This window comes from Halichoerus grypus, chromosome 11 (assembly GCF_964656455.1).
Source record: "Halichoerus grypus chromosome 11, mHalGry1.hap1.1, whole genome shotgun sequence".
NCBI classification, from domain to species: domain Eukaryota; kingdom Metazoa; phylum Chordata; class Mammalia; order Carnivora; family Phocidae; genus Halichoerus; species Halichoerus grypus.
Genome location: NC_135722.1, coordinates 24707277 through 24733413, shown reverse-complemented (window position 1 = coordinate 24733413; position 26137 = coordinate 24707277). Strand labels below are relative to the sequence as shown.

Sequence of the window (26137 nt, the reverse complement as noted above, 5' to 3'; positions counted from 1 at the left end):
CCTGAGGCTAAGCAAGTTGATTATAAATTTCATTGGCAAGAACAAATAAGAATAATAGAGAAAACTCTCAAAAGAAGAGCAGAAGAGAAGGATTCCAGCCCTACTAGATAGTGAAATGTATTATGCCTCTATAATACAGAGGGACAAAGGAACAATTAATGTGGAGGCATCTGGAGAAGGAGACTTTATATTGCTGGTGGCTGCTCTCTTTTCCTTTATCCCCCCACTCTGGTCATTGCCACCTGTTACGGTAGAGTTACCTTTCCCCGTGCAGGTATTGACTGGGGACAGCTTTTTTCGGCACTCGATGTAGCCGTCTTTCCCTGTGCTTTACTCATTCTGCAACATGTTAAACTTTTGTGGAGGAAAGAGGATGAATCACCGGTCCCTATTAGAGATTACAGAGAAATGGACCAGATGAGTTCCCTGTAGCCATTATTATGCTTCAGCTTGAAAAATGGTGAACCAGGTGTTAAAAACAGAAAGAGGGGACCTTATGGATGACATGGCTTGGAATGCCATATCTCATTCCAGAGACTAGCCCTGGCAAGGACTTGTATGTGACTCAGTGGGCACAGATGTCATCCAGGCAAATGCTGGTATTGAGTGGTCCAGTCTAGTGCTTGTAAAATAACACTGAAGAGTTTAGGCACTGGGCAAGAATTCAGTCTGACACTTATGCTGTGATTCCAGGGGATAGAGCCATTCATGGTATCACTTTTGCCAGTGATGACAGATATGGGGATTGGGAAGAAGGCTACAAGTATTTACTTCTGAACCGTAGCCAAATGAGCTTGAGAGTTTAGGAGAAGGCCTCAGTTCTTTGAGAGAGACTGAGGTGCTGGGAAAGGCAGCAAGATAGATTACAAAATGGACCTCAACAGCAGGAACTTGGGACTATGGATTGGACCAATATGGAGGTTAGGAGGTGTGGTGCAGTGAGGCTACCAGATGACCCTGACTAGTTACCACGTCTGGTTGGAAGCATTACTTAATTCTGTTCCTCTCTGGGGAGTATGTCTTGATCTGTCTCCTTTCCCTTTTATGACTAGCATAGTAATTGGAACACACCCAGCAGTACAGTAAGTAGTTGATCAGTAAATATATTGGTGGGGAAGAGTAAGCCAAAAGCAGGAAATGTGACAGGGATCTAAGAGAGCTTTGCAGATGAGGTACTATTTGACCTGGTCCTTGTAGAACACATGGGTTTTGTTTAAAAAAAAAAAAAAAAAAGTGTGAAAGGGCATCCTGGATAATGTAAACAATTCGGCAAAATCTTGGAAGTGAGATGTCATGACATATATTTTGGCAATTGTAGGTAGTTCAGGCTGCATGAAGGGCATAGTGTGTGTGAGGTCAGATAGGTTATAGGAAGGATCCTGAATACCAATCATCAGTTTGTCAGTCTATAAGGGTCTTTATCCTGAAACCAAGATGTATCCACACTCATGGTTATTTTGTAGGAAGTGGTTTCTGTGTGCTTTCTTGAGCCTTGTTAGTAGCATTACACTGAATGGAGCAAGCCCTGACGGCAATCTGGTATCAAGAGCAAACTATAAGTCATTTAAGTAGCCCCCTTTGCCCACTCACATTTGAAAAGTCAACCCTGAGGACTTTCGGTCACTGTGACCATCTAAGCAGTGGGGTAAGGCTTCTGCTCACTACTGGATAGAAAATTATAAAGCAAATTTCTTAATGGTAAGTAGTGCTTAAATACAAGAACTGGGACTCATCAGATGCTAGCAGCATCTACAGTGGTGAGTAGGAGTTGGAGCCATGTGCCACACGGGGGCCTGAGCTGGAAGAAGAATAAATGAGATTGGGAACAGGTGTTTTTGAGGGGAAGAGGAAGGGAGCAGGGGGAGGGGAAATCAAGAAGTTAGGTTTAGGCTTTGATGTGGTAAATTTGAGATGCCTATTAGACATTGAAGCCAAGGTGTTGAATAGACGATCGGTTGTAGGATTTGAAGTTCCTGAGTGAAGTCTGACTCGGAGATAGAAATTTGAGAGTCATCAGTATATGGATGGAATTTAATGCCATATGATAAGAGGCAAATTCATTTATTTGACTTGAGATCTCTATGGAATAAGAATGCCTACTCCCTTGAAAATTTGCTTTCATAGTCCTGTCCTCATGAGGCTTTGAGGTTCACATCTATAGTACTTGCATTTTCTGGGAACCCACAAGCAGAGGTAAAGTGGTTCTGGGCTGATAATCTTCCTGGGTTACCTGGCAGAAGCCATTATTCTGGAAAAACTCAGCCTCTAGTCCAAGCCATATAAGATTCCCAGATAAAGTCCTACTTATGAAGAGTTCACAATCTCAAATTTAATAACAAAACAGGTCTAGATCTATAAGAACTTCAGTTAATTGGAATTACTAGATACATAAAACTGTTTGAAATGACTAAACATGTAAGAGAAGGAATTGAAAATCTGAAAAGAGGCAGACACTCTCCAGAAAGTCTAGGCAGATTTGAAAAGGACAAACAGAACTTCTAAGAATGAAATCTATTATCTCTAAAATTAGAAAACGAAAAACTCAAGGTTGTGTTAAAGTGTAACTGAGCAAAGAATTAGTGAACAGAAGTTCAACCTGAGAAAATTAGTTTGCATGTAGCCGAAAGAGATAAAGCAGTAGAAAATATGAACAAGAAGTTGAGAGATGGGGAATAATATGAAAATCATCCAGTAATCCAACAGCAGGAATTCTAGGAGGAGAAAGAAGAGAGAATGAGAAAAAGGTAATATTCAAGGCAAAAGTGGCAGAGAATTTTCTAGAATTTGAGGAGGACATAGATCACATAAATGAAAGAGCCAGTGCTTCATTAGGAAGCACTCTGAGCAATTGGCTCTGCATGACTGCTGTCTCTTAAAATACTTACCAGTATCTAAGAAAGTTTCACTTTTATAAATAATGTAATCAATTGGAATCTATTTTTAGGTTTCTTTTTCCTGATGAATTACAGAGCTTTGGCTATTTCCACATTCAGTATGACAGAGTGTTGGTGTCATTACATAATGATTCAGACGCAGAACAGCCTTTTAGGGTTATTAGAAAAAGATTAAATTTTTTCACATTTTGAGGAAGTAGATAAGGATTCTTTGGACCACATTTATCTTTCAGACTTCTAGCTCACTGGCAACCTGATAACTTATTCACATCCATTAGAATAGGGAGAGTATGATGGAGAGCCAGGAGACATATGGTCTCATCATTCTTTTCTTTTTTCCTTTTCATGACAATGTGCTATTTTCACATAGGACAAGCCAGGATACGCTGTAAGCCCTTGGAGCATGTTTCCCTGAAGGTTGCTCTTAAAATTGTGTTCTGCCAACTGAAGAGAAATGTTCCTTTACTAATATACTATAAATAATAGAGAGTAATCTTAATCTTTGGTGCTCAGTAATTCACCATCTTCTTTCTTTAAGTTGATCATGTTCATGATTTCATTGTAATCTTTTGAGCATAACTTCTTTTCATTAACATTTATGTACAGTATGCATGTGACTATATGTCTAAGTATGTCTGGGGCTTGATACATTTATGATAACTTGGTTCAGTCATTCTATATTAAAAACATTTCAATTCTTGCATCAAACTTTATGTATACCATTTTGTCCAGCTGTCTCCTGCAGCTTTTTTAAAACTGTGTTTTAAAAAAAATTGATCTTGAGATTTTTTAATGCATGGTCATTGTTATTTGAAACAATGAGTTTAGACCTTCAGATGTTAAGAGGATTGAATTTTTGTCCATAAAAAAGAACAGTGTTATATCTAATTATAAATTTAGTTTATTTTTAAGGCTAACGATCTTATAACCTTTAATGGATAGCAGTTCGGTCTTACAAACTTTTAACGATTTCTTGAAAATCGGAGACTCTGTAATTCACAACTGTTATTACTAATGCTTTGGGGGGTGTTGGGGGGGGTGTGTTTTAAGCAAAGGTGATAAAGGTGCAGTGAAAGGAACTCTGGCCTGGAAATCACAGTTTGTCTTTTGGGGTTCCCACTCTGCCATGAAATATCTGGGGGTGAGTTGAACTAGTTAAAATCTAAGGTATATTCCTGGCTTTAGAATTCTATGGTAACTCAATTTCATTTTGTTTTGTTGGAGTCTCGGAAATATGCAATAATATATACATTTTTTCCCATCTTTGTTGATCTAATGATTGTTAACAAAGCAGTTTTATAATGAATAGTACAATACTTAATTTCAGTCTGGGATTAAGTAAGGAGTATGCATTGTAAAATTGGTGGAGAAGACACTTCAAAAGTGATAGGTAACATGTACAATGTCAGAATCTCTTGAAAGGTGAGCTGAACTGTAATTTCACATCTTTTTTACAAGTTTGTTATTTGGAGAGAAAAATGTGCTTCAGATATTTTCAGTTTAATGAACATGGATATAGCTTATTTTTTCATCAATTGAAATCAAATCCATTAAAATAACAAAAGGAAGCAAATATTCTTGTTTCCCCCCTTCTGTGAGAGAATATTTGAGGGTATGAAAAACACTGTTTTCTCTCTGAGATATTTTAGAGCATACCATGAAATACAGGAAGAGAAGTTGGTTGAGGTAGTCCCGCAAAGTACTTACTTAGTCTTAGTGTCTGGAACTTCATCAGTGATGTTTGCTGCTGCAGCTCTTGATGTTCTCCCCCAGAGACTGCCATTTTATGTGGACGTTCCTTCTGTCATGTGACTGGGAACTGCGACTATCTCAAATAGCTTTTGTACAAGTCTTTAGACTAGATCTCATTAATGTGGATTATACAGTTCTGAAGTAAAACTGTTCGGAAGGAGTTCATCACTGTTGGAAGTGTTATCACGAGGTGCTGTTGTGGAGTCACATGGGTCTCTGGATTCTGCTGAAGAAGAGCTCCCGATGTCTGTTGTTATTTCTGGGGATTTGTATCCATGTTTGTGGTGCTAAAATGGAAAACTTTGAAACACACATTTCATAAATAGCTTCACCATTTTTTTCAGTCTGTTACTGTTTTAGCAGCTTTATTGAGGTACAGTTTACATACCATAGATTTTGCTGATTTTAAGTGCACAATTCCATGATTTTTAGTTAAGTAGAAGAGTTGTGCGACATCACCAAAATCCAGTTTCAGAACACTTCTGTCACCTAGAAGATCCCGGGTGCCTGACTGCAGTCACTTCTTTCTCCCATCCCTAGTGTGATCTGCTTTCTGGCTCTAAAATTTTGCCTTTCCTGGGCATTTCGTATAATAGAATCCTATAATGTGTTGTCTTTTGTGACTGGCTTCTACCATTTAGCATGCTGTTGAGGTTCATCCATGTTGTAGCCGGTATCAGCAATGCCTTCCTTTCGTTGCTGAACAACACTGCATCTATGCTTTTTACATTTATTGTTCGTATTTCTTATCATGTTAGGATTTTAGAATTGGTGGGTGCAATTACTGATTGCCATTTTATTTAATAGAACTTTCTGTGGTGATGGAAATGTTCTGTGTCTGCCCTGCCCCATATAGTGGGTGACCCCGAGCCACATGTGTGTTGAGCACTTGAAAGGCAACATCATAAAATGTAAGGGGCCAGAAGGATGTAAGGGAGGTTAACTTGGCCCAGCCATTTCCTTCTCAAACTGCTACTCCTGCCTTTAGCTCTCAGGTCAGGACCTCAGATGGCCAAGGAGCACAGTTGCTGGGGGTCTTTGGTCATGCAAATAATATTTTTTATTTGTGTAATGAGGTGAAAAGGGTTGACCAACACTGACTAGGGGCCCCTCCTCTGTCTTCCCACACTGCTGTAAGCCCTTATTGGGTGGGAAGGCCGTGGCCTGCTTGTTTGTACTCTTCAGTTACGTTAAGAACTTCTTGAAGCAGGTCTGTCTGATTTTATTATTATTATTTTTTTTTTACCATACTGCCTTGTACAATGTCATTTACGTACTTAACTAGTATTTGTTGTGTAAACAATTGAATTATTTTTCTCAAATCATAGCTGTCGTTATGCTTCAACTTAGCACTAAGAAGAGGTTTTTTTCTTTAATGTTCTTGGTCTTACAGATAAAAGCTAGCTCTCCCCCACCACTACCACCATATACACCTTTTATATAAAGACTTTTATTCTTAACTTTTGGCAGGACAAAATTATTTTGTTAAAGTCACAGGATGTATTTACTTCATAAACATGACCGTTGTGTTTGATCAAGACTATACTTCATACCCAGAATTTAAAAAGAGAAAGGGAAGCCTCTGTAACTCCAGGCCTCAGCTCCGACAGCCGCCCATCTGGACAAAGGAACCAACGATGATGCTGGCTTCGGTGCTGGGGAGCGGCCCCCGGGCGGGCCTCTGCTCTGGCCCCTCCTGGGGCCCGCACTCTCGCTCCGGGCCCGCTCCACCTCGGCTGCTGACATGCACCACGAGGAGATGGGGCGGGGACACTGCAAAGCTGCCATCTCCTGCAACACGGGCAGCTGAGGGTCTGTCACCTCACGCCGTCCATGATGCTCTGTCCTGGCTTTTCATTTTCAGCCTGCTCCTTTGGACTACAGACTCTTCTCGTTGTGCTTGTAACCAGTGCTTAGTAGAATGCCGTATATATTAATGTGTACTAATTGTTGAATGATCTGTTTGAAATGAGAGTATGGGATAGGGAGTGAGAATGAGTCCTGGTTCTTAATGGTTCTCAATAACATACCTGATGTTTTTATCTAAAGATGTTGTGAAGTGTTTGAAGATGTATATGAAGAGTTAACCTAACATTTCCAGTTCCATGATCTTTTTTTTTAACACCTATGCATTCAAAACCTAAGTAATTTGGTCAAGATTACTTGTGTCAGAGCTTGGAATCAAACCTGCGTCTGAGTTCTAATACTCTGCTTCATAGCTTTTCTCAATTATAGCACTAACTTGTTAATTAAAGCTAAAACTGAGGATATTTAGAATCATCATGGCTTATTATTAGTCTCAAAATTTTCTTTTGGTGTTTACATTATGTTTGATTATTGATAGCTAGTACCTTAGTTTCATAAAATTAGGGGTAATGTGCCCTTATATAATAATGCGATGTTTTAAACTGTGCTATGGTTTCTGGGGAAATTTCACTGCGTAATGGATTGATCCTTCTCTATGTTTCTTTCCATTCTCTCTCTCGGCATCCTCATATAGCAAATATATATGTCTGTGTTATGTGAGTAGGTGTACATATAATTAAAACACCATAAAAAGGAAATAGGCTGCCCAAGATATTAACTGTTAGAAGCATGCTACAAATCAAATGTTAGAACCAAACGAAATATGATGATAGTTTGATGTAAACCTTATGATGACATGAGGATTTGTGAAATTACTATAGTTTTTTTTCCTCAAGCGTTTTCAGCGCAAACTCATTATGTGTGAAGCACTAGCTGGAGTCCAGGGTAATGAGGTAGAATGTAAAACACTTAAGATGTGTCCTATTCCTGTTGTGAAGAAGCTCACAGCCTGGTAAATTGGGAAAACCCAATTGAAAAAAAAAACAAATAACAGTAGCTACATAACATTTTAGAATGCAATTTGTGATTCATTTCAAATTAATTACAACTGTTGTAGGAATTCAGGAATAGGAACAAAGTCATCTAGATTGATCGATGGCTGTCTATGGTTTGTTTTTTTGTGGGGCTTTTTTTTTTTTTTTTTTTGATCTATGGTTCTTAAAGGGTGTTTGGAATTTGTGGTAGGTGGACACAAGTGATAAAACATCATTTTACTTTTTTCTTTTTTTAAAAATTTTTTATTGTTATGTTAATCACCATACATTACATCGTTAGTTTTTGATGTAGTGTTCCATGATTCATTGTTTGTGTATAACACCCAGTGCTCCATGCAATACGTGCCCTCTTTAATACCCATCACCAGGCTAACCCATCCTCCCACCCTCCTCCCCTCTAGAACCCTCAGTTTGTTTTTCAGAGTCCATCATCTCTCATGGTTCATCTCCCCCTCTGATTTCCCCCCCTTCATTCTTCCCCTCCTGCTATCTTCTTTTTTTTTTTTTTAACATATATTGTATTATTTGTTTCAGAAGTACAGATCTGTGAATTTTACTTTTTTCTTATGGGCAGAATTTCTAGGTGTCTAGAAGTATTGCTAGGTGGCCTAGTTCAATTGTTTTTTCCATGGTTACAGCAGAAACATAAGGGTGTGATTTTTTTTTTTTTCCTTTTGAAATACACTCTTTTTTTTGAAATACACTCTATTTTAATTATGAAAACATCTGCCATTATAAAGAAGTGTTGTAAGATGATATAATCTGCTTTCTCTGTGGGACGTACAAGATTCCTTTTGGGTCTGATTTCTGCTTACCTCACCAGCCTAATCTCTCATTGCTTCTCTCAGGTACTATTACCCAGCTCCTCCAAAGTTTCCTGTTCTCTTTTGCCTCCTGGGCTTTGGGTATGTTGTGCCTTCTGCTTGGATCACTGCTTCTTTACTTGATTGTCTTCTCGTCTTTTCAGGCTCAGATTATATATATGTATAAATAGTATGTATATAATATACATAATTATGTAAATATATATATTCTTTTTTTAGGAAGCCTTTCACCTTGCAAAAACTAAATTAGATATCCCTCCTGAATGTTCCTATGGCATCCTAACTTTACCCGATCCCACCATAATTTCCAGTTAATTGTCATTAGGTAGAAAGCAAGCTTCTTGAAGTTAGAATGTTAACTTCCCTGCCCACCCCCCCACCCCCCTGCTGTGTCCTCAGTACCTTAAAGCATTTTTAATAAATATTTGTTGAGTAGAAAAATCTCTTCAGGGTTAGGCCAACAATCACCTTTTAGGTGTTTCATAAATATCATCTAACAGATAATGTTGATTTCATTAAAATAGTTTATATTGACAGTTCCAGACTGTTTTAACCAAAGATAATATAACCATCTATGTGACCATCTTGGTATACAGGGAAGTAGTTTCTGTACAGTAAACTTCCAGAGCATATTTATCGTAGTGTTTTAGATTTTCCTTCATGTTCTTTTATTGAGTGTGCCTATGAAAACTGCAGTACCAGCTATTTTTGGTATATGTGTGAGGGAGTGTATTTGTATGTTACATGCTTTTCTATACTTGTATTTTTATTCTGGTTTTGTTTTAGGTCTGTCTCTTGTAAGCCACATTTATCCAGATTTTATTTTTTTGTAATCATTTTGATAATTTCTGCTTCTTTTAGTAGGTTGTTTTAATCTGTTTATTACAATTACTGATACATTTGGACTTATTTCTACAATTTCGGTGTGTTTTTTATTTTTTTCTTTTCATGTGTCTTCAGGTGGGTGATAGTTTTTAATGTTTCCTCTGCTTTGCAGAATGCTGTAGATAATATTTCTATTTTTGGGGGGGTGTACATCATTAATTATTTTGGATACATATTTAATTAAATTTTGCCAATAAAATCTAGAGTTATTTAGCATTTTTTTCTGCCTATTTATATCAAAGTTCTTTTAATGCTTTAACTATCAACTAAACATTTCCTTATCCAGCTTACTTTTTTTTAGAGTTTGAGTTTTACATTTTTTAAACCCTCAGAAATTAGCTTTTAAATGATTCATAGTTACCATTCTATCAGTTTCTGTAGTAACTTCTTTCATGTAGTCCATGGGTCCCCTCCTGTGTCCATTTTTTTCTTGATGAACTGCATTTTTTAATAGCTCATCAATAGGTGGTAAATTTTCTTAGCCTTTTATGTCTAAAGAATCTTTTTTTTTTTTTTTTATGAAAGGGAAGGTGGGTAAGGGCAGATGAAGAGAGAGAGAGAGAGAGAGAGAATATATTAAGCAGGCTCCATCCACACCCAGAGCAGAACCCGACACGGGGCTCGATTTCACAGCCCACAACCCTGAGATCGTTACCTGAGCCGAAATCAAGAGTCAGACACCTAACTGACTGAGCCACCCAGGTGCCTCCCCCTTTCCTTTATTCTAGAATGATGGTTTGGTTGCATATAAAATTCTAGACAGTTACTTTTCCTCAGCTTTTCTCAGATACTACTCCATTGTCTTCTGACCTTTATTACAGCTTCTGAGAAGTATGCTTTCTGTCATTCCATTGATGTAATCTGGTTTATTTTCCTCTGATAGGTTTTAAGATTGTTTTTATTGTATGGAATTTCACTACAGTGTATCTAATGTGAATTCATACAGTCTAATACTTTTTTTCTGCTTATTTTTTTTTTAGTGAAGTATAAATTGAAGAAAGTGTAAGCTCAATTAATTTTTACATACACATATAACCAGGTTACCACCACCTAGTCAAGATTCATAATTCATATTTCCAGCAAGCTACAAGGCTCCCGGTGCCCCCTCCTAGTCAATACATCATAGGTTACAATTATCTAAACTCATTCAGAGCTCTTTCATGTTGAGGATATGTATTTCTTTTCTATTGTAGACAGTTCTCAGCATTTATCTTTTCATGTATTGCTTTTCAACTATTCCCTCCAGTCTTCCCTTGGAAAATCTATTAGACAAACATTGCAGCCTCAATCTGTGTCTCTTACTGCTTTCTTCTATTTTTAATCTTTTTTTTCTGCCTGTAGTAAGTTCCAGGTAGTTCCTTAATGCTGCCTTTATAATTCACTTTACTATGTCTAGTCTGGAATACATCCCCATGATTGTTTCTTTTTATTTCAATGACTATTTTTCATTTCCAAGATTTCTAATTAGGTTTTCCTTCCTATGTGATGTCATTTTGTTTCATTTCTGTACATTGTTTTTTATCTCTTGTTCTTGTGATGGATCTTTTACCTTCATTTATGTTTCTGAACATCCTCAAAATACTTATTTAAAAATCTCTGGCAGGTTGCACTAAATGAATTTCATCTGAAATAAGTTTGTTTCCATTATTGGTTTTGTGGTTTTCTTTCTTAGCATTAAATTTCTTCAAATGTTTTGGAACTTTGTTTTATTTATTTATTTATTTATTTATTTATTTAAAAAAGGCTTTTTGTTTGTGTTTCAGTGTCTTCCCACCTGCCCTCCACTTTCCCTTTCCCCACCCCCAGTCTAGGGATTTTGCTATTGATATTGCAGATATCAATAGATGCGGTAATGGAGCCAGAGGGTGGCTTGGCTCAGATCCTGGTACTGAGGTAGTGTTTTTGTTCCCTACCTTCCTAGACCTACAGTTCTGGTTAAAGCCATAGTCCTAGTCAGCAGGTCTTGATTGCCCCCTTTGTTGGCCTTCTGTTATGACTAGAGTCACTGACCCAGCCCTAGCTTTAAGGGGAGATTCTGATTTGCATCCCTGTCTGCAGCAAATCACTTTTAGTTCTCTTTATTCCAAAGGAAACCACTGCATTCTCCCTGCTAACCTCCCCCCACTCCACCTGTTTCTAGATTCAGAAACAGCAAGTCAGATCTTGCTCAACATTTTTGAGTTTCCATATTGTTTCTGTTGCACAGAAATGTTTCTTATTTGACCTCAGTTGTGTCTTTGACATTGTCTCTTTTTGTTTAATATGCTTTATTTATTTATGCTCTGCAGTGCCAACAGGGTTTCTGAATTTATGCTACAGTGTTAACCAAGAAGTGCTATTAATTGTAAAACTTTTCTCCTCATGGAATAATAGTCAAAACATAATAAAAAGAAAGGAATAGATCTGGAATTGATTTGTTTGGAAGAGAATATGCAATCATTGCTATTGTTTCTAGAGTGTGATCTCATTATATCTGTTCAATAATCTTTTGTAATTGTTGTTTTTATTATAACAAATGTAGTTTATGTCCATTATAGAGCTTTTGGAAAATACAACAAACCATACATAATATACACACATGCAAACACACACTCACATACACAATGAAAATTACTTGTAATTCCACAGCCCAGAGCTAGGTACTGAATATCTTGGTATTCATTATTCATGTTTTATGCACTTAACACACACTCAAACCCATATACTAACATTCATATTTTAAAAAACAAAACAAACCCAGTCTTGTTTTGTAGGTGAAGCTGTGAGTGCTGGAGATGCCTTATGTGAAATAGAGACTGATAAAGCTGTGGTTACCTTAGATGCAAGTGATGATGGCATCTTGGCCAAAATAGTGGTAAGTGTTTATTTTGATTGTCTTCAACGGGATGAAGATCTCTTAAATGTGAAGTTCTTTGAATTAAAGTCACCTTTTATTTTTACCACTGTATTTATAATGTCATGTTATCTGTATCTACATAATATATTTTTATTATTTTTTATTGTATTTATTTATTTATTTTTAAAGATTTTATTTGAGAGAGAAAGAGAAAGCACGAGCAGAGGGAGGGACAGAGGGAGAGAGAGAGAATCTCAAGCAGATTCCATGCTGAGCATGGAACCCAACCTGGGGCTAGATCTTACGAACCTGAGATCATGACCTGAGCCAAAACCAAGAGTCAGACGCTTAACCCAATGAGGCACTCAGGCGCCCTGTGATTGGCAAATTCCTTAACCTCTATGTGCCTTTTCCTTCATAATAAAGTAGAGATAATAATAATATCTACACCATGGAGCAGTAGTAGAGATTGAGATAATACATATATACTCATTATAAGGCTTGTCACCCACCAAGCATCAAGAAATATTGCTACTCTAATTATTATTATAATTACTCACTCAGCTCTTGGTGACCATTAGCCCCTATGTCAATCTATATGTTTATCTAATAATTTGTATTGGTTGTTTGCAACTGAACAGTAAGTATCCATTCATGCCTCTGTAGTTTGATTTGTACAGAGACGCTGCATATCTTTTATAGTCCATTGTTGATACGTTTTTAATTCTGAGATGCCAGCTCACCTCTGTTTTGGGAATGGATAACAACACCTTTCTTTGTACATTTTATCCAAAGACCACAATTTGGAATGTTATAATCTAATTAGATGTAGATCTATACACAGTTTTTCACTCGTGTTTCTTACTAAAAAATCCTTTTCCCTTTTTTCATCATTCATATGTTGCTTTTTACATTCTAATTATCAAACTTCCTTTACTTGTCATCTACATTATTAATAGCCATGTTAAAACACCGTGTTGAAAATACTTCTTGGAGGAAATATGAATGGAAAGCTAAAATTTCTATACCTTCATAACAAGGAAAATGTAATTATTCATACCAAAAATAGTTTCTTCAACGAATTTATGCAGCATTTTGAAAAAGGAAAAGATTGTTTGAATTACCATATGTAATAAACCCAGCTACATTTTATTGTGTATGCTTTTGGCAAGCTGTGTTCTTGGCCCTAGCTCTGGATTGTTTGACTATGAAAGTCTCCCAGAATTGATAGCTTTTCCCACTTAGCTGCTTCGTAATGCATTTCAAATTGCTAACAGTGTTATAGGTCAGTAGTGCCTATTCATCTGGCCCCTAATGCTCTGAAAAGGTAGGGGGCTGAGGGGGAGATATGATTAATAAGGGCTTTAGCAGCACAAATGGTTACTTCCTTGCCAAAGAAAAGATTGTATGTGTATTTTAGGGCTTTATGGCTTTATTATTATTCCACATGCGTTTTGAATAATAGGAATGGGAGTCTATTCATGTCACAATGTAACAGTTTTATGGAGGAAAAAAATCAGGGTGATATTAGGTGACATCACTGGGGTGTTTTAGTCTTTCACCCCTCCCCACTCTCAGCTCTCTCACACCCATGCAGGTTATACCTTTGTCTTTCGTTGTGGAATAATTCTCATATGAGCACACATAATAAACTGATTTTAATAAGAATACTTATACGAGATCTTTACTTTCAGAATCAAGGAGGTGGAGATTGATCTTATTAAAAGGCAAGTGATGAAGGGGAAGGGCAGATGGAAAGGGAGAGAGAGAATCTTAAGCAGGCTCCATGCCCAGTGTGGAGCCCGATGTGGGGCTCTGTCTCACGACCCTGAGATCATGACCTGAGCCAAAATCAAGAGTCAGATGCGTAACTGATTGAGCCACCCAGGCGCCCCTATTTGGAGAATTTATTAAAGATTGTCTGGTTTGGCTTCTAACATTTTAGGGTTACTATATGATTTGTTACAAACCAGGATACTTTTGAGGGTGAAAAGGGTATAGGATATTAAGATTATTTAAACTTATATAAATTTTTGACATTTTAATTTATTGACTGGCAAAACATTCATTGATAGATTTTTATTATATTGGTAGACCATTATTTTTCAAAATAATTTTCAAGACTGGAATTCTTTCTGAAAACTAAAATCCATGGATATTAATGCAAAATTTTAAAAAATACTTCCTTTAGGGGCACCTGGCTGGCTGAGTTGGTGGAGCATGCGACTCTTGATCTCTGGGTCGTGAGTTCAAGCCCCATTTTGGGAGAGCTTACTTAAAAAAGAAAAAAATGCTTCCTTTTGTTGATACTCCTAAAATTAAAAAGTAACAAAGAATAATTATTTTTGGTACTAGTCATGTTCTTCAATCAATTTCTTAGCTGTATCTTACTCTAATACTGTGTCACTAGTGTTTCTCTAAAGAATGTATTCTTTTCTTTTTCAAGAATGTGTATTTTTTCAATATGATTTTATTGTAAGGTCCCTTTCCCTCCTTATTTTTCATTAAATTGCCCGAGTCACCTTCAAAGATGCATTTCACTGTTCCGAAGTTTATGGTTGAAATTTGACGTTGTGAGACCTTCAATTGATTCCTCTCTGTAGACTATAACATTTTTAATTGAGAAAATAACCCTCAAAGCTCAGAGCAAATTCACTAAATGGGAGATATTCTCAGTTCTAATATTTTCATGTTGAAATGGGTAAATGACGCATTAAAATGGTAAATGAGTCTGTGTTCCCCGTGAATTAAAAGCTAAATGAATTATAATCCAGTCTATATCTTCTCCCCTTTAAGCTTGTTTTTTAAAGTAGGAGCATGATCTTGAACTGCTGTATGATAATTTTGGTCCTGTGAATGCAGTTTACAGATTTGGTACTTGGCGTGTTGAATGCTGTCTGTAATGTCGGACTGGATTTGAATCTTGGCTGGATACCTACTGGTCTTATGATCTTGAGCAAGTCCTTCAACCTTTCTGTGCTTCAGTTTCCTTATCTATACTTGAATAATAATAGCACTTACCTCCTAAGGTTGTTAGGAGAATTAAATGAGTTGACATAGTGCTAGAACAGTGCCTGGCACTTGACTGCCAAACTGTTAGTCAAGGACTTAATGAGTGTTTTTTCTCCCCCTCTGCATTTTTAACTTGTCATTGATTTGTTTTCAGCTTCAGTGTTTCTTATGTATCTTCCTTTCAGACCAAAGTTAATTTGCATATAAGTTAAAGTGTTTATCTTAAAGAATATAGACAGTTTCAAACTGTTCAATGGTTGAAACCATGATGGAAAAGTTTTACTAAGTTTTCTTTCTTTTTTTTTTTTTTTTTAGATACCTTGTCTTAGAGGCTTTATTAACATATAACGTATTATATTTTACTAAGCTCTCAAACCCAATCAGTCATGTGACTCTGCTCCTCTCCATTAACCGCGGTGCGCGCTCCTTCTGTGTCAGCAGCTTTCACACTGTTTGACTTTTACAGAAGAAACTATTTAACTTACTGATTATTTTTTAACATCACAATCAAAACAGAGTTTTTACCAGCACCTTTAATGGAGTGAACCCCCTCAAGTTATTTCCCTGTTAGGAGTTTCTGCTGTACAGATTTTGTCTCTCGACGTCAGCATCTCACATCCTCGGGGATGCTGGTGAGCTTAGGCGGGCCGTCTTTAGCACATTTGCAGGTGATTCATGTCAGCCTATGGGGATGTCTCTTGTAAAGAAAGAGGCTCCATCCTAGGGGTCTGTGCCTTGGGATGGAGTTCAGCCCGTGTATGGGTGTCTGGAGAAATAGGTGCCACAGGTTTCCCATTTGTTGTCCCATGTTGCTGTCTCCTCCCCAGTTCCGCCGGCCTCGTGCTGGGCCTTTAGGCGCCACTTTCCAACCCTTACCAGCGGACATTCTGAAGTCCACTCTTGATCCATGTTGAGTGTTTTTTTTTTTTTAAACAAAATTTTTATTTAAAATAATATTAACTCATCTTTTTGACATAATAGTAAAAAAAAAATGAGTAGTACATAGAACTAAAACTTTTTAGGATGTGACAAACAGCTAAACAAATTGTTCTTGGGCTGTTTAGTTTTTTTTCACAGCTTGCAATTCATTACATGTCCTTATATTCTGTACTCATTTCTTATATATATATTTTGCTTCACTGAAGCATTATTTCTGTTCTTCTCCATCAGTAATTAGTAAACTTACAAAGCTTCCTAATTACCATGACTTATGCCTTATTTATTTTTAGAATAGTGCACATACTAATAAGCATCAAATTTAATGTTAATCAGAAATGTCAAGTCCATTTTAGGAGTTATGTTCTTACTTACAGTTATTATATTAGTGAACATCCTACAGCCTCTCATTCTATTATTCATTAAATTACATCTGTAATGAACTTTATTTAATGTAATTGAAAGAGAATAATAAAAATTTTAAAGGAATGACATTTTCTTCCAGTACTGAATTTAAAAACATTGTCATCTGAAGGTCCCCTAGGGACTTCTCTTACTAAGTAAATAAAAATCAGCCCTTTCTTTAAAAGCTAATGCGGCTGAAATGTTTGAAATACATATAAGTTTGTTTTTTTTAAACTTCAATCTTATTTATCCTTTTAATTGGCATTATCTGTGAAAGATTGATTAGCTGAGACACCACTGTGTCTCTGATGTACTTACAAAAATTCATGGGGTTTTATTTCTCAGGTTTTGTAAATAGATACATATGGAAAAGTTAAGTATAGGGAAAGACAGAAACCAACATTAACCAGAGTAGTTAACCAATTCTGTTTATATGATGGGATATACTTTTTTCCAGAGACTAAGTTTACTGAATACATTTTACATTAAATTAATGTTAGTAATAGGACTAATTTAGGGTACTTAATTCATTGTGAGCTCTTGGAATTTCTAAGCTATTGTAACAAGAAACTATCTGGGAAAGACAAATAGTTGAAGTAAACCAGTCTCCTGTTTTTGATTTGTACTGATTGACATCAAAAGGAAGATGGTAATGATTGCTCTTATATATTTGAAAGCTGTCAGAGGAGAAATTCTAGATTTTTTTTTCAGGATATAGCATTAATAACTGGGATGGGAAGAGTGGTGAAGGAAGGTATACGTGGGGGAAGGTAAGAAAGGACGGTGGTGGGTAGAAGGAGGAGGCAGGCTGACTTGGAAGCAGATTTTAGCTCAAATTAAGAGATCTTTCTAATCAGTACAGAATTATTTAAACTACTTCATATGGTCACGAGCCTTTCCATCTCTGCAATTATTTTCTTTTTAAAATACAGGTTGAAGAAGGATCTAAAAATATACAACTAGGTTCACTAATTGGTTTGCTAGTTGAAGAAGGAGAAGATTGGAAACATGTTGAAATCCCCAAAGATGTAGGTCCTCCATCACCAGCTTCAAAACCATCAGTGCCTTGTCCCCCACCTGAACCACAAATTTCTCCTCCTGTCAAAAAGGAACACACATTGGGAAAACTGCAGTGAGTATGCTTATTTGGATGCTGATGTTAAAAAGAAAAAAAAAGTTACAGCAGCTTTTAGGATATTTCAGTCATTATATTTAAAACATCTTTGCACCTTATGTAGGAAGTGGCTGATCTTCCCTTTTTCTCTTAGGTGACTGAGGCCTAGGAATGATTCTTTTACTGTCATTGTTCATTCAACAAACAAACAGTTATTGAATACGTGTCATGTTCCAGGTAGTATGAAAGCCCTGCTCACCCGGTGGAGAACAAAGCAAGTAGTCTTTGTCCACGTTGAACTTGAAGTAGGTTTTAGGATTACAGGATGGAATTCAATATACCAGACTTCATATCATGTTTCTGTCCATGGAATTCTAGTTACCGTAATGTGAATTCCAGTTTTAAATGTACAACTGACATAAAATGGAATTACCATCTTAACATGCATTCCTTTACAACTATATTGCATTTGAGTGTCCGACACAGACTAGAGCTCAATTTTGTCCCTATATAACACCGATACTTAGTAAACACCATTTCACTTCAGCCTTACATAGCTTTAATTGATGGATTCTGAAAATTTTAACAAGTTCATTTATTTAACATTCTCTATAATTATACAAAATTACTTTTTCTTTATAAGAAAAACTTCTTCATTGAGAAAGGTCCTCTTAAGAACCATTTTTGAACTTAAATAAAAATGCAGACCCTTACCGTTTTAAAAATTTTTTCCTTTAGTTTACCAGTGTCAGTTCTTGTCAGTGTTTTTGAAGTGCTGAGTTGTAAATTTCCATGTTGATGGGAATATAGAGAAACTAGAACGCTCGTGCACTGTTGGTGGGAATGTAAAGTGGTGCAGCCACTGTGGAAAACAGTATGGCAATTCCTCAGAAAAATAAGAATAGAATTACCATATGACCCAGCAATTCCTCCTCTGGGTATATACTCAAAAGAATTGAAAGCAGGAACTCAAGGAGATGCTTTACAGCCATGTATAGCAGTATTATGCACAGTAGCCAAAAGGTGAGAACAACCCATGTGTCCAAAATATGCTATATACCTACAACGGAATGTTACTCAGCTTTGAAGAGGAAGGAAATACTGACACACGTACCATGACATGGATGAAGCTTGAAGACATTATGCAAAGTAAAATAAGCCAATCACAAAAGAACAAACATTGTATGGTTCCACTTATATGAGTTACCTAGAGTAATCAAATTGGTAAAGACAGTGGAATGCTAGCTGCTTGGGGCAGGGGGTGGGGCAGGGAATGGGGAGTTATTGTTCAATGGGTACAGAGTTTCAGTTTGAGAGAATGAAAATTCTGGAGGTGGATGGTGGCAATGGTTGCACAACAGGTTAATTGTACTTAATGCCACTCAATTGTACGCCTAAAAATGTTTAAAATTGTAATTTTTTTGGTACGTTTTACCACACAGAAAAAAATGAAGGAACAGTATAGTTAGTTCCTTATTGATGTGTTGGATGAAGAGCCATGTGAAAAATTATTAATCAAAATAGAAGCTCTCTCCTTTTGAATATTTACTCTTATTAAAGGAATATTTTGAAATAGTAACTAATTAATTTTGTATGAAAATGTTTTGGTAGTAAAATAAACCAGATTAGTACAGATTAATTTATTTGTGACTATGGGAATCATTTTAACTTTATTATAAATTTTTATTTTGCTAATTATCAGTAAAACTTGATGTTTAGGTATATTTGATTCAAATTATGAGTGTTTATTAGTTTCCTTAATCTTCACGTTTTTGTTTTTTTTTTTAATCTTCACGTTTTTTTCTTAGGTTCCGTTTAAGTCCAGCTGCCCGTAATATTGTGGAAAAACATGCCCTGGATGCTAGCCAGGGCACAGCCACTGGTCCTCGGGGGATATTCACTAAAGAGTATGTTTGTGCTTTTTGTAACAACCGATTCCATTATTTATCATGATCAGCTTTTTCTGAAAGTATTTATTTATTTATTTATTTATTTTTTTTAAAGATTTTTATTTATTTATTTGAGAGAGAGAGAATGAGAGAGAGCACATGAGAGGGGGGAGGGTCAGAGGGAGAAGCAGACTCCCCGCCGAGCAGGGAGCCCGATGCGGGACTCGATCCAGGGACTCCAGGATCATGACCTGAGCCGAAGGCAGTCGCTTAACCAACTGAGCCACCCAGGCGCCCTTTCTGAAAGTATTTAAAGAAGAACTTATTCAGTGTTAAGATTTAAGAGGACATATACCGTTCTTTTGTATTTTCAATTGCTTTTGTGAGTGCAAAATTATATTCTGTGCAAGAGTTGTTTCAGAGTAATTATAGCATTAGTGAAGAATAGTTCTAATTTGGTAACTAAGCCAGATCCTTAGAAATGGTGATAAATGCAAAAAATTATATATAGAGTGCAGAGTGGTGAACCTTTATATTGTTTTACGTTTGTTTGAAATAAGCTTGTAATCACATTTAATTTTTTAAAACCTGGAAATATACTTTCAAAAATAATTTCATTCTTATCTGTTTGGATTTTAGTCACTTGTATGATCAAAGTGATTTCCATATGCAGTTGGCTCTTTTTGGATTTCCTTTTCTAGTCAACTGTCCATGAGTTGGCACCATTGTTTAGTACCACACTCTTAATTATAAATATTTTATAGTAAGTTTTAAAATTTGATCGAGTTATCCTTGTTCTTCTTTCTCAATAGACCAGTTTTCTTGGCTGATTCTTATTTTATTATTTTTCCAAATGAATTTTAAACAATTCATTTGCCCTGCTGGTACAGGGGAATGATGGTGTTTTTATTGGGATTGTATCACATTTTACAATTAACTTGGGGAAGAATTGATATCTTGATGATCCTGAGCCTTCCTATTCAAGAACACTGATGTTTTTCCATTTGTTTACATTTTGTTTCTTTTAAGAGTGTATGAGAACAGATGGCCCCTGCTCTATTGAAACTTAATCAGTGGGGAAGGCAAAGATTAATCCTTTAGACATTTGACTAATGTTAAATTGCTGTAGAGGTATGTGTTATTTTAGAAAGAGAGAGAGCAGGGAGAAGGAATGGGGCAGAGGGAGAAAGAGAAGGAGTCTTAAGCAGACTCCACACTGAGCATGGAGCCCAAAGCGACACTGGATCTCAAGACCCTGAGATCATGACCCGAGCTGAAACCAAGAGTTGGATGCTTAACCAAGTGCACACCCAGGCACCCCTGTATTACATTTCTATTGGCGGTAATGTTAAATTCTTCAAATTGAGCTAACATTTTAAGGCAATATGCTTATTCCCCATTTACTATTGATAAAAAGTGATCAGTAATACTGGCTAAAATTTTTTAAGTTGAGATGAGCAAAGGTTATAAAACTATTAAGTGGCAGTGCTGGACCAACGGAAATTTCTTTTTTTTTCATTGGGTTATTTTACTCTTCATTAAAGCATTGGTTTAGGGCACCTGGGTGGCTCAGTCAGTGAAGTGTCTGCCTTCGGCTCAGGTCATGATCCCAAGGTCCTAGGATTGAGCCCAGCATTGGGCTCCCTGCTCAGCAGGGAGCCTCCTTCTCTCCCTCTGCCCCTCCTCCCCACTTGTACTCATTCTCTCTTTCCAATAAATAAGTAAATAAATAAATAAATAAATCTTAAAAAGAAAGCACTGGTTTATTTTGGGGCATTTCTTTTATGGCGAGCAATCCAGGTTTAATTCTTAGGTAGCCTCATTTATCTGTATTACAGCCTTATTGATTTGTTCATCAGATGTGTATGTGGTTCTCTTAAACACATACTGTGAGTCCTGCCATACCTACATGAGTTGGAGATCAGCTGTCCTGACCTATGACTGAAAAGTAGTATTCTAGATTGTGAAATTTTAGTTAAAGGGCTTAAAAAGTTTCACTTAGCCATAAAATGTTAAAATTAAGTATCCTCATAGCCAGTTAAGCCTAGTTTCTCCCCCACATCTATCCTACTATTTGTACCTTGATTTTATTAATCTACCAGTCTATGTTTTAGTAAACTCTCCATAAAAATGGGATAAAGCAACTTTCTTTATAACCAAATAGACTTACCTGTATTTCTGAGGGATAGGGCGGAGAGTCTGTACTTAATTCATTAGTCATTGATCACGATTTGGTGACATCTTTGGTAAAGTAATCATAGCTGTACCTTAGAAGGATTAATTTTGCATATTTGTAGAAGATACATTGGAGCAGAAAAAAACTTGAGGTTAGGAGATAAATTAATAGGCTTATAAAGTAATTCAGATAAAAGATAAAAAAAATGCTTGAATGTAGGTGAAAGAAGTAGAGATTACTGATCTAGACAATGTTATAAGGACAGAATCCAGAAGCTTTCATAAAGGATTGAATGGGGAGCATAGACCAGGATAGCAACGAATCAAGGAATGAATTTGGGATTCTGGTCTGGACAATGAAATTTTGGCTCCATAAACACAAATAAGGGCTTTGGGAAAGTATTTGTCTTGGTGGAGTGAGTGATATGTTAGCTCTGAAGCCTGTCGTCAGTGCTGACAAGCCCACAGGCATCAGGATCAGTGAGGTGACGGTTACTTGCAGGAGACAGTTCGGGACTCGAGAGGGAGGTTTGGTAGGTAGTAGAGCAGTAGTTATAATTGAGATAATCAGGAGGTAAACTTTTAGAAGGCAGCTTTTCTTGTGTTGGAGGATATCTAGGAGCTGGATAAAAAGTTAAGGAACGTGTGATCTGAGAAAAGCCTTTTGAAGTCGGTTACTAGGTGATATTTTAGAAGGCAGTTCAGTGGTGTGACAGCAGAGGAATGAAATAGCCCTTTCTTCCTTTCTCCCTTCTCTTTCCATATGTGCTTACTATATATACGATGAACAAATAGCACTTTTTTTTAACCTGAATTGAAGTTATAATAGTAATGTAGTATTTATTAAGGAAAATGAAATAGTATTGTCTTGCTGCACACCCAAAGGAAGCACTATTAAAGTAGAGTTATATTTTTAATATTTTTGCCATCTTCCTCCTCCTAATTTCCAGTTGTCTTTCCTGTCCTGATTCTTTAACTCTACACCGTAAGAGAGTCAACCTTTGGTCTTCGAAATCTGACACATTACAAAAGATTTCATGAGAAAAATCGATCCTGAAGGCATGCATTATTTAGGATTTTTAATTTGTATACTACTAAAGATGCCTGTGTTTTAAGTTTAATATTAAGGTGGACCTCAGAAAAAACTTTGGCTTACTGTCGCCTACAAAAATGTCATCTTCTGATGAGATTGAAAAACTGCAGGCTGAGCTTCCCCCAAAATACCTTAGCACAAATTCTTGAAATTTGGAGGGACATCCTTCCTTCTTCCACTGTCAACTAAAAATGCAAGTAGAATAGAAAAATCAGTTCCAACCGCTGAGGAAGTGCCTCTGATCCAGTGTGTTTATGAAGTAAATCCTCAGTGTTAGGGTTGCTATTTTAAATGTTGCAGTAGAGCAAACATATTGCCCAAACATACTGCTCAGAATGTATGTTGCGCAAAAGCATATAGACTTGACTTTGCCTGTGTATGTAACTATTTTAGGAAAGCTAGTGCTGGGGCCGCAGTTAGAGACAGAATACATTTAAGTTCTTTGCCAGTAACCTAACATCTTTTGTGTATCTGTGTCTTAAATCATAGCTGTAGTTAATGTTTGTATTCATATCACAGCATCAAAACTGATAGGTGTGACAGGTGAGCGTCTAGCAGGTTTGCAGTATTTCTTTTTAAAACTAAGTTATAGGGGTGCCTGGGTGGCTCATTCCTTAAGCGTCTGCCTTCGGCTCGGGTCATGATCCCAGGGTCCTGCGATCAAGCCCCGCATCGGGCTCCCTGCTCAGTGGGAAACCTGCTTCTCCCTCTCCCACTCCCCCTGCTTGTGTTCCCTCTCACTGTGTGTCTCTGTCAAATAAATAAATAAAATCTTAAAAAAAAAAAAGAAAAGAAATTATTTAAATAAATAAATAAATAAAACTAAGTTATAGCCCACCCAAATGAATTACTCTTTAAGGGATCCTGGTAAAAAAGGTTCTACCCTGAGTGAACTACCAGGGTATCTTCTGCCTTTATGCAGAAGTGTGACGTATTTGTTTTTCTCCTAATTTTTAGAGCTTTTAATGCCCACCTCATTCTTCAAGTAGAATCTGATTCATTATTTCATGGACAGAAATCATTAAAAGCATTCTCTGCATTATAGAAACTAAATTGTTGGCTGTTATTAAACAGTAGTTAACATTTATACTTTATGAGGTATGTAAGTGTAAAATCAGCAGTGAAAGTTTACTGTGAAGCGGTGGCCAGAACTGATTTTCTGTTTACTTGGTAATGATTAATGACTTCTCCTTACTTTTATTCTTTACCAAGAGCAGTTTTACCCAAGAATCTTAGTTACTACAAGAACGAAACTAAATTGCCTATTTCTTGATAAAATAGTATTAGTTATGCTGATAATGAAATAAAAATGTGTCAGTTTAATGTGACCAATCTTTTCTTAAATAGACATATTCAGGCATTAATATTTTAGTCTTTATGTTCAGTTGTTATTTTTGTTTGTTTATTTTTAACTGATGCCTGAGAGTAAACTGGTGATCCCCATATAAAGAAATGGATGTGTTTTGGATATGTCACTCTGATGCTAAACTTTAATTTGATTTAAAACCCAGATTAGTAATAGGTTTTATTAGATGTATTTAATTACCTTATATAATAGAAAGGGACTAGTAATGTTAGGCTATGACTTGTAAGAGCTCTTAAAAGCTAAATATCTTTTGTTGAAGGCATTTTTTCTGAATCAACAGAAGGCCTTATTGTATATCAGTGCTCATTTTTTTAAGATTTTATTTATTTTATTTTAGAGAGCGCAAGCAAGCGGGGGGAGGGGCAGAGGGAGAGAATCCTCAAGCAGACTCCCCGCTGAGCACGGAGCCCGACATGGGGCTCAGTCCCCCCGACCCTGAGATCATGACCTGAGCTGAAATTAAAAGTTGGGTGCTCAACCAACTGAGCCACCCAGGCGCCCCCCAGTGCTCATATTTTTATTTATCTGGCTAGGGTTTTGGCTCATGGCATAAATCCCCGGAAAGGATATTGGCAGCCATTTACTTCACATTTAAATGTTACCATAATTAACTGGAAAATGGTGCTTTTGGTTATGAGTATAAGTAAATTAAAAATTAACTTCCAAAGAGAAGTAAGCTTGTTGTCAAAAGCCTCAACAATATATAAGGTCATTCCCTAGGCCACGTACCTCCTCTTCACCCTCGTTCTTTCCATTCCCATCACCGTGTTGTGTGGCACATGCTCTGAGAACCAGCACGGCCTCCAGTTACGCCCGTGCCGCTTTTTGTGTGACGGGTTGGAGGCCATGGTCAGGAGGTCCTACATTTAGCTTTAGATTAGGTAGATCACATTTTGTCATTCAATCCCAGACTTGCTGTTAATCTGAGATGTACTGGATTCTATCCTAGTCTGTTCATGTGAGAAAAAAGTATTTTGACTCTGCCTTGGTTTATATTTGCATATTATGTGCACAGGTATGAGAAAAGTAGTAGCAAATGCACAGGCTCTGGAGTTGGCCATACCTGGGTTTGATGCCGCCCTGGCTTCATCTTTTAACCCTCTCCTCCTTGGTCACTGCTCTTTCCACACTGGCCTGCCTTCTGTTTTTAGAAGCAGCTGTATTTTCCCTGCCTAGAAACATACTTTCCCCAGCTCTTCTTGTGGCTTGCTCCTTCACGTCATTCCACACAAATACCACGTCCTTGGGCCTTCCCCGACCATCCATCCTCTTTTCAAAGAGCCCCTCCTCTCATCTGTCACTCATGTCGTTATTCTGCTTTATTTTCTTCATAGCACATCACTACTGTCATTTGTTTGCCTGATTAATACAGACTTTTCTGTGGAATAAAGTGTCTTGTTTAACGCTGTATCCTCAACACCTGCAGTAGAGTAGGTGCTTGAGAAATACTGACTTACACTTGGAATTTAACCTCTCTAAGCCTACTTACTCATTGATGGATTGGGAGTAATAATACCTCCCTCACAGGGCTGGTGTAAGATTACATAATTAACATAAGCACAGTACAGGCTTAAGAGGCTCATTTTCTCACTTTTACTCCCACTTTCAGTGCTTATTAGGGATCCAAGATGGTAAAACATTTAAGAGTTCTTCCGTCAATCTGACCTCTCTTGTTAAGTGTCAGCTCTTTAATTTTGAAACAAGTAAGTTCATTGTTCTTAGTGTTAACTCCATGGACCCCTTTTTGGACTGGGTATAAAGCATGGACTCTCCTAACTAAAAACAGTATCAGTACTATGGGGGGGTTCCTCTAATAATGTGCCCCAGGTTGGAACATGCTTGCCTGGGTCAGTTTTCTATTACTGCATAACAAATTACTACAAACTTAGCAGCTTAAAACAGTACCTGTTTATTATCTAACAATTTTGTAGGTCAGAAGTCAGGGCCCAGCATGGCTGGGTTCTCAGCTTCCGGTCACGAGGTTGAAATGAAGGTTTTTGGCCAGGGCTAGGGTCTCATCTAAAGGTTGGATGGAGTCCTCTTCCAGGCTCATATGGTTGTTGGCAGAATTCAGTTCTATCTATCAGAACTCAGT

General features: G+C 36.9%; 1 protein-coding gene across 1 annotated transcript in view; it reads left to right on the top strand.

Moving 5' to 3' along the window:
- PDHX (pyruvate dehydrogenase complex component X) overlaps nt 1-26137 on the top strand; it is a 66310-nt gene that overhangs the window by 17615 nt on the left and 22558 nt on the right. Inside the window, exons 3-5 of the mRNA XM_036106932.2 lie at nt 11970-12070; nt 17338-17537; nt 19328-19426. Coding sequence (XP_035962825.1) covers nt 11970-12070; nt 17338-17537; nt 19328-19426 — 400 coding nt within the window. The remainder of the gene's footprint in view (nt 1-11969; nt 12071-17337; nt 17538-19327; nt 19427-26137) is intronic.